General features: G+C 41.2%; 1 protein-coding gene across 1 annotated transcript; it reads right to left on the bottom strand.

Moving 5' to 3' along the window:
* Positions 1-346: 346 nt before the first annotated feature.
* micos13 (mitochondrial contact site and cristae organizing system subunit 13) lies at positions 347-8822 on the bottom strand (the record flags this gene model as incomplete). Its single annotated transcript, XM_020518172.2, has 3 exons — positions 347-547; positions 4272-4323; positions 8614-8822. Coding segments are annotated over 3 exons (368 nt in total), but the record flags the coding sequence as incomplete, so codon positions are not given.
* Between the last annotated feature and the right edge of the window lie 1386 nt (positions 8823-10208).

The following is a 10208-nucleotide window of genomic DNA, read 5'->3' as shown; positions in this document are numbered from 1 at the left end:
TTTACATTTAATTGAAAGTGTCTTGTGTTTGGTAAAACGTGACTTCATCCCAATAACCCTCCATTCTATCTGGGGAAGATCCTGGGTCACTTATTCAAACTCCAGCTATGTATCTCATCCTCTCCAGCAGTACAGCTAGGAGATTTGTCTTTAATATTTTACAGTGAAGAATGAAGTGGTATTTGTGATCCTACCTAGACAGACTAGGGTCTTTTGTTTTTCCTCTAAATTAGCAATCTGAAAGCAGACTGCAGAAATCACACTGACAAGAAAATACACATTAAACAACTTTCATTAGCTTCTGAGAGTATTAAATAGTGACTCCCTTTCCTGACAGCACGACATGTAAATTCAAACACATTTTATTACCATCATGTAATTATTTACATTTTGTTACAGTTTGTGGTCATGAACAAAAACTATTATAATGATGGAGCTGTTTACTCTGTTTTGTTGGTGAGGTTTTTGACGTATTGCCAACCTTTCTGAGTGTATTCGTTACATTTTGTAGGTGCAGCTGACAAGAAGCCTGCGGTAGCTTCAACACCTGCAAAACAATTTAAACAAAAGCTGGTTAATCTGGAGATTCTGCTCAGTACAGTACTTTCCTACAGGTATAGGCACAGGCAAACTTACTACAGGCATTCTGCATGGTGCAGGTTTTTGCCAGCTGAGTGTAACATGGCCACAACTATTCCATTACTTAACCCAGTTGCCCAGTTTTCATGGAGTAGCAGGGCTCAACGTCAGGAAGTCCAAGTATCTCTAGCCAAAACATCAACCAATCAACTGCTCTTTTGAACACTGACAAACCTGCTGTGCATTTCTAGCATCTTTCTGCTGTTATTTGTTATTGTCTTTATAAGTTATCCAAAGAGCTCATCCAATCTTCAGAACACTCCTCCCCACTTCTGAGACACTTATCCACCCAATGGCTAAATGGTCCAATGTGGCAAAACACAAATCATTAAAACATTCTGAATTCTATCTAAAAGTCAGAGACTTATTCTCCAGTCACACCAAGTCATAGAGAACAAGCAATCAATCTATATCATGTACCTGTTCTTACTCTTCATCTGGAGTCGACTACTCCAACCGTGTAAAGCTGGCATCTCCCTAGCATTTGTTATACATTTCATTTTTCATGACACTATGTTTGTTGTTCATTAGAACATGAGGTAGACTTGAATAGGGAATACTTTATTGTAGGACTCTCTGCTCGACAGTCAGTCTAAGTCTGAGTCCATAGCTCCCGTGCCAGGTCACCTGACCCACTCTCTTGAAAGAGGCAATACACACCCAACTACAGGCAAAACACCATGCACCTTTCATTTCAATACTCCCCTTAGCTATATATCCAATCATTACTATTATACAGGCATTGTAACTGATATGTACATTGCCAGGAATATTTACAAAAACAAATGGAAAAGGAAAACCACACTTCTGTAGTCTACACTGACATAATCAGTCTCCCAGTAGGTTGGTGATTCCCAGAAGACCATTCCCTTGTCTCAGGAACATTTTCTAGTTTAGTCCCCTAGACTTTCGAAAGCTCCTGTTGTTTCAGATACCTCCCTCTCTGATTGGCTGTTGTTGCCCTCTGATGCTGCCATTATCTCCTCCCTGGGTGTTGTGGCCAACCCTGGCTCAGAGACACATGATTGCATCGGCACTACTGGTCCCATATGGATTAGCTCGTTATTCTGAAGTACTTCCCCCATTGGTAAGGTGAAGTGACCAGCTGATCCGCACTCTCCTCCAGGCCAGTGCATCCCTAGGCTGCACTGTATATGACAACAGTCCTGTCTGAATCACTACCACCACTGGGATCTATTTTTCCCACACTATAATTCTGGGCCAACACAGTCTCTCCTCTTTGGAATACTCTCAACCTGGAGTTTCCCACTCTTCTAACCATCTGTCCTTCTTGATTTCACTGTACCACCTCTCTGGTCTTATCTGGCCTCTGGCCCCTGTAAGTCAAACATGGTTCTCAGCTGGCAGTTAAGGACACTGGTAAGCATTGTGTCATTGCATATGGCATGTTCCTGTACATGCTGAGTAACTTGTCGAGTTGCCATCCTAGAGAATCCTCCCCTTGTGAGACCTTTATGGCCTGTTGCCAGGTTTGTGAAAATCTCTTTGCCTGGTTGATGATCGCAGGGTGATACGGATCCAATCTCATGTCTGACTCTGTGATTTTCCAGGTGCACTTGTTCCAGCACCTTTCCTCTTGGGAAAGAACGCTCATTCTCCACATTAAACATCTACCTGATACGAACGACTCTCACCTCCTGGACAGGTGAGGGTGTAATTCTGGATGGTTTTTATGACAAGCCCCTCCCCTCAGGACCAAGTCCACCAATAGGCTCAAGACTGGGTCATTACAAGTAGTGGTCCACACTTGACATTCTGACACTGGTACCTGGTTATTCCTGGGAAAATGTACATAATTTTCAGGTTCCAGTCAGAAACAACCTTATTTCCCGGTAATGGTAACACTGGTAAAGCATCTGCCTTGTCAGAGCTTCTCCAACTGTCTGTATCTGATTTCCTACGAGTAGGCTGACAGAGCCAGTGCCCATCTCTGCAGGCACGCTGCTGACATCGATGGTTAGCAGTCTGTGGTCTGTCAGTAGCACAAAGTACCATTCTCCCCCAGCTTCAATCGCAGCCCGAGTGCCCTCACGACCACTTCTCTTGACATTATTTCTACAATTGTGCGCAGTTTTCAAAGCCCAGGCAACATCCTTCCTCTCAACAAAAAAGAAAAAATGGTATTTGCATACAGTTTGAGGGCTGCATCCTAACCTCATCACCGGTAATTATGTTTGTGGTTCACTAGAACCATAAATAGAACATGAGATATACGAAGGGTAAACTTGAACAGGGAATACTTTATTGTACGACTCAACTCCACGATCAGTCTTAGACTGCCTTCCCTAGCTCACACTTTCAGGTCACCTGACCCACTCTCTAAAAGGGGCAACACACACACACACACACACACACGTAACATATGGAACAGTCTCATTCTGCTCTAAACAGCGTCCTCGTCTCTGCATTTGTCAATGCTACCACTACTGGGAAATAAAGTTGTTTCTTTAACATTCAGTTTGTGTAGTCCTGTTTCATTGATTTAACCTCCCTGCCTTGCCATTCCTCCAATTTAGCCACTTATGCATCTACTATTTTCAGGATCACCCTGCTGGCAAAAGTGCCTTCCTCAGTCTAGGTTCCTAGCACTCTCTGTGGGGCCCTGCTATCCCACCTCTTATAAAGCTCAGTATCAAATTATTGACTGATGTACTCCCATGAATCACCATTGGGATGCTCTTCTATTGAAGGTGCAAGTTGTTGTGGCAAATAGCACAGATACGTGTAAGTAGGTAAAGGTAAACACATGAGAACAAGCATTCAAGAAAAATGCTGACAGAATGAGATGAAGTAGAGCTGAAGGAGGCTCTTTTGGTGTGAACTTAACTCTAAGTGATTCCTAACTTCACTGGACATGATCTAGAAATTGGCTGCCTTGACTTCTGATGACTTTTTGACTATACAGAAAATCTTAAAAATGTGCAAAATTATATTCAAATCTTTTGCATTGTCCAAAATTATCCTAACACCACAGTTTTAACTGCAAAGTGAATGTTGCTGTGTGGATTTAAGTCAGTGCAACAGAATGTCAAATAGCAGACTGTGAAGCTCTGGCTACAATGCACAATTTTTAAAATTCCTGTCTTTAGCCCTAGTTATTAGAATGTACAGGAGAGCAGTTACCACCTTTCATAAAATTACTGTGTTTATAACTAGAGAGGAAAATAAAGAATTCCTGCTACTGTTCAAGATCCAGTAATTCCTGCAAAAAAGATGAAGGATCTGGGGTCCCAGTGCCTCTTCACAACCTAGTCACCTCCAATCATTGCAAGTCCAGGTTCACACCAGTTTAGCATCTGTTTGAAGTGACTTTTCAAAGGCGGGCATGAAGCTCGGCAACATTTTATTGAAGTTTATCTTTGGACATTTCACTCATTTACCTGTAAAAGTTGCCATAATCTTACCAGACCATAGGGCTAATCTCTCATTAAAGGGAGGTGACTGGTGGACGTTTAAATGGAGAGTCACTATACCTCAGGACAGGGAGAGAGGTTGAGAAGGGGAGTTCGTTACAGAAACCTCAGCCAGTGTAGGAACTGAACCCACAGTGGCATCACTCTGCATTGCAAATCTGCCATCCAGCTAATTGAGCTAACCGACCCCCTATTTACCTGTATTCCAGTACTCATTAATGGGAACGTTCAGCTTGGGAACCTCTGGTAGCTGTGAAGAGAATATAAATGGTCAGACATTATAGCTCAGGCTACAGCTGTTCCTTTCATACACACTGTCAGCAATTCATGGATCACTGCTCAACATATATGCATAGATGTCATCGCCATGGTTCAAATTACATAGAAAACATATATTCTCACATTTACACAGTACACACATATACAACCGTTCTTATCTTGGACACTTAAAAATATCTATGTTTGAGGGCATCAATGGCATAGTGGAATGCAACAGGACTAATAACTCAGGCTAACATTCTGGGGAAACTGAGATAACAAGGTGTAGAGCTGGATGAACACAGCAGGCCAAGCAGCATCAGAGGAGCAGGAAGGCTGACGTTTTGGACCTAGACCCTTCTTCAGAAACATTCTGGGGACATGGGTTCAAATCCAACCACAGCAAGGAAATTTAATTCAAAGAATTTAAATTCAATTAATAAATCTGGAATTAAAACTATGATGCTCCACATCAACTGTCACAAAATCCTCACCTATCCATTTATGCTTTTGGAAATAGCCCAGTAAGCCACTCAGTTCAAGGGCAATTAGGGATGATCGAATAATGCTGGCCTCATCAGCGAGGAACACATCCCATCACAGTATTAAACAAAAACTGCTCTCAAGAAGGCATTAACAACTGGTTGGCTTGTTAAGTAATTTCAGATAGAAACACTACACTAATGAGACTGGAATTTAAGGATAACAGGTTTTCTTTCCTTTTATAGAACCTCAACAACTTTGGCTTTGGACTGAGGAGATTTGATCAGAACAAGTTTTTTTTAAAAAGTTATTATAGGGGTTAAGAAATACTGGGCACAGGAACATACAAATTCACACAGACAGTACTTTGACCAATGCCCTCTTGTTCCTTTGATGAAGGTAACAGATTCATGCACACTGGAAAGTCTCAAATTCAGTCACCAATTCAAAGAATTATTTATCTCAGTCAGGAAAGCTGTCAAATACTCCAACCAAATCTCCTCAATCTAAAGGCATGGTTAACTTGAGGACTTCAATTTACAAAAGGAAGAGTAACCTGTTGTCTTATCCAGTTTATCCACCATGTCACTCCAGTCACACTTTAGCAGGGTAGAGGCTGATCTGCTGTTTGAAATGCCCATAAGACATACAAGCAGGAGCCCATTCAGGCAATCAAGCCTGCTCCACTATTCAGCGAGATTCATGACTGGTCTGATAATCTTCAACTCCACTCTCCTGCCTTTTCCACATAACCATCAATTCCCTTAATGATCAAGAATCTATCTTTCTCAACTTAGAATACACACTCAATGACCCAGACCTCTGCAGTAAAGAATTATGCAGGTTCTCTACCCTCAGTAGAAATCCCACCTCACCACGGTCTTAAACGGTCAACCCGAGATTATTCTCTCTGGTCCGAGAGTTTCCCACAAATGGAAACAACCTTTCCACGTCAAATCCCCAGGAATCTTGTACGTTTCAATAAGGTCACTTCTGACTCTGAGCTCCAATAAATACAGGCCTAAACAACTCAAACTTTCCTCATAAGACAGCCTCTCCATACCCAGGATCAAACTATTGAACCTTCTTTGCACTGTCAACAAAGCCAGTACATCCTTAGACTGGGGACTAAAACTGTTCAGTCTTCTAGGTACGGGGATGACTAATGCCTCATATAGTTTTAGCAAGACCTCCCTATTTTTATACTCCATTCCTTCTAAAATTAAAGGCCAACATTCCATTTGCTTTCCTATTACCAATGAACTTGTATATGCTAGCTTTTTATCATTCATGTGTGTGAATCCATAAGGCTGTGTTGCAGCTTTCTCCATTTGATCGAATTTTAAAAATAACATTTTATAATTAATATTTTCATCTATTCTTCCTGCTGAAAAGTGCATAACCTCACATTTTCCCCAAATCATATTCCATATGCCAAGCTCTTGCCCACTCACTTAACCTGTCTATATGCCTCTGTCATTCTTAAAACATGCCCTTCCATCTATTTTTATGTCATCTGCAAACTTGGCTATAGTACATTCACTTCCATCTTCCAGTCATCAATATATATTGTAAATAATTGTGATCCTCAGCACTGATCCACATTGTGGAGGTGCTGGTGTTGGACTAGGGTGGACAAAGTCAGAACTCACCCAATATCAGTTTATAGTTCACCTGACAAAGGAGCAGCACCCTGAAAGCTTGTGATTTCAAATAAACCTGCTGGACTATAACCTGGTGTCATGTGACTTCTGCCTGATCTACTAATTACAGGTTGCCATTTTCAGGAGAATTACACTTATCCCAATTCTATCCTCTATTAATTAGCCAATCCTCTGTCCAATATACTATCCCCAAGACCGTAAGCTGTTATCTTATTAAACTTATTGAATGAGTTTTGAAAAACCAAAGATATTACACCTAATGATTTGCCTTTATCAATCCTGTTTGTTACCTTCTCAAGAAATGCTAGTTTTTTTTATATTCACTCATGCCATGTGCAAGTCACTGGCTGATGCAGCAGTTACTGACCATCCCTAACTGCCCTTGCAGGTGGTAGTGAGCTGCCTTTATGAACCACCGCAATCGATTTGGTGTAGGTACACCCATAATGGCATTAGGAAGGGAGTTTCCAGATTTTGACCCAGTGACACTGAAGGTCTGGCTGTATGTTTCTATGTCAGGATGGGGAGTTGTTTAGAAAGGAACTTGCTGGTAGTGTTCCCGTCTATTTGCTGCCTTTGTAATTTGTAGATGTAGTGGTCATGGGTTTGGAAGGTACAGTCTAAGACCCCTTGGTGAATTTCTACAGGGAATCTTATAAATGGTACATATTGCTGCTACTGAGTGTCAGTAGCAGAAGGAGTCAATGTTTGAGAGTATGGTGCCAATCATGTGGGCTACTTTGTCCTGATGGTGTGAAGCCTCTCAAGTATTGCTGGACCCGCACTCATCCAGGAAATTTTGAGGAATTTAATCACACTCCTGACTTCTGCCTTGTAAATGGAGGAGTCTGGAGCATCAGGAGGAGAGTTATTTGCTATATCCTCTGACCTACTCTTGTAACCACTGTATTTATGCAGCTTGGCTAATTCAGTTTCTGGTCAATGGTAACCCCACAATGTTGATAGTAAGGTTTCAGTGATGGCAATGTCATTGATTAGATTGTTTGTCACTGGAGATGATCATTGCCTGGCACTTGTGTGGCATGCAAATCACTTTACACTTATCAGTCCAAAGCTGGATATTGTCTAGGTCTTGCTACGTTTACATATGGACTGCTTCAGTATCTCAGTTGTCATGAATGGGCTGGACATTGTCCAGTCATTAACAAATATTTCCATTTCTGACCTTCTGATGAGGGATGGAAGATGAAGCAGCTGACTATAGCTGGACTTAGGACGCTACCCTGAGAAACTCCTGCAGATGTCCTAGAGTGAAGGTTATTGACCTCCAACAACCACAAACATCTTCTTTTGTGCTAGGTATGATTCTTATAAGCGGAGACTCTAATCCCGATTGCCACCGACGCCAGTTCTGCTTGAGGCCCTTGCTATCAATCAGTCGAATGCAGCCTCGATGTCAAGGGCAGCCACAGTTACCTCACCTTTGTCCATCTTTGAAGTAAGGCTGTAATGAAGCCAGGAGCTGAGTGGCCCTGGCTAAACCTAAACTCTGCATCAGTGAGCAGGTTATTGCTAAGCAAGTGCTGTTTCACAGTACTGTTGATGACCTCTTCCACCACAATACTGATGATTGAAAGTAGACTGAATGGGCAGTAATTGATTAGGTAGGTTTGTCCTGTTTTATGTACTGAACATAACTGGGCAATTTTCTACATAATAGGGTTGCTCCAGGTCTGCTCTCCAGCACTTGGCATTGAACCAGAGCTGATCCCCCTGGCCTGGCGGTAATGGTGATAAATTTGAGTAGAAAGATCTCCCCTTTGTGAAGTCAAGCTGACTCGGCTTAATTATATTATGTATTTTTAAATGTTCTGCTATTGCATCCTTTAGGATGGATTAACATTTTCCAGCTAGCCATTTTCTAACAAGCCAGCTAGTTGCATCAGTCTCTTCTTGGGCACAATTTTTCTCATATTCTTTCACTCACGCGCACACATATTCAACTACAGAGTCCCTGTACAATCATTTTGAACTCACGCCAGAAGTAAAGCTTCTTGGGCAACGGAACTGAAGGGTTCTGGTAACAATGGCAGCCCAGCTCAATCAAAACAGGAGCAGGAGACAGGAGACAAAGAATAAACAAGAAAAGAATTTTCTCAGATTATATACTGTACCTCCACACCAAAATACTTGGCCCAGTGATCCATAGCAACGGGTAGCACATTTGACGTAGTCTTCAATATCTCCAAACTGCGCTCCCCATTTCCAAATAAGTCCTGGTCATAAATAATGTACACAGAGCCTCCAATTATCCCAAACTTTGTGAAGAACCTTGAAACAAAACCATTAGGAAAAACAAAATATGAACATGAATTCAACCTCACTAAAAATGAGGACAATAATCAGTTTGGGCTCAAATAGCTAAACAGTATGATTCCTCTGCTTTTATTAACTCAGATTTCAGACAACTGTTCTGCCTCAACCAACAACAAAACTTGCACTCAAGAGTTTAAAATCATTTGAGGTAACTTTCTTCTCCCAAACAGCATGTCTTTAAAGTAGACTGACCAGCCACTTAGCTTAAAATAGGTGACTGCACGTTGTTATTTCTTCTGGATAACCATAAGACCATAAGACATATATGCAGAAGTTAGCTATTCGGTCCGTCATGTCTGCTCCACCATTCAATGAGATCATGGCTGATCTGAAAATCCTTAAGTCCACTTTCCTGCATTTTTTCCATAATCCTCGATTTCCTTACTGATTAAAAATCTGTCTCAACCTTGAACAGACTTAATAATCCAGCCCTCTATGGTAAAGAATTCCACAGAAATTTCTCATCTGATTTAAGCATGCAAACCCTTATTCTGCAAATATGCCTTCTGGTCCTATACTCTCTCCATGAGAAGAAGCCACATTTCTGCATCAACCCTGTTCAGTCCTGTGAGAATCATGCCTGTTTCAATAAAATGACTTCTAATTCTTCTGTAATCAAGTGACCACAGACCCAATCTACTCAACCACTTCTCAGAAGACAGTCCCTCTATGCCTGTTATCAGCCTCATGAACCTTATCTGGACTGCCTCCTAAGACAATATATCTTTCCTGAAATGAGGCCCAAAATTGTTATAGTATTCTCGCTATGGTCTGACTGTGTCTTATATAGTAAAATACTCCAATCAAAATATCCCATTTGCCTTTCCTGTTACCCATTGATCTTGGATGCTAACTCTTTGTGATTCATAGACAAGAACCTGTAAATCTCTATTCTGTAGCTTCCTGTAGTCTTTAAATAATATTTAGCTCCTCTAACTTTCCTAACAAAGTACACCACTATCACAGGGTGCTATCCTGAAAATCCCCTGACTCTCCATGTTTTACAAACACAAACAAAAACAGAAATTGCTTGAAAAGCTCACGAGATCTGGCAGCATCTGTGGAGGAAATCAGAGCTAACGTTATGGGTCTGGTGACCCTTCTTCATTATTGGTCTTTAGCCCCATGAGTTTGTGATGACACTGTCACTTTAGAAAGGTTATAGTTTCCTGAGCACTTTTTCCTCTATTGGTAGTTAATAAATTTATTCCATCTTCTCCAATTGCCCCTTGAATATTTTGGGATTTAAGAATGCTTTTAGTGCCTGTGACGATTTTGGTAAATTTGATGAAACATTATGTAAAAGAAGCAATTCTTATTATTCAACAGCACTTCTCAATGTAACTTTGAGTACTGGTCCATCACAGCAGTGATATAAAACATCTGAAATAAC

Source organism: Rhincodon typus, unplaced genomic scaffold (assembly GCF_021869965.1).
Source record: "Rhincodon typus isolate 14 unplaced genomic scaffold, sRhiTyp1.1 hic_rhity00004343, whole genome shotgun sequence".
Taxonomy (NCBI): Eukaryota; Metazoa; Chordata; class Chondrichthyes; order Orectolobiformes; family Rhincodontidae; genus Rhincodon; species Rhincodon typus.
The sequence above is the reverse complement of the archived record's forward strand: the minus strand, read 5'-3'. Positions and strand labels throughout refer to the sequence as shown.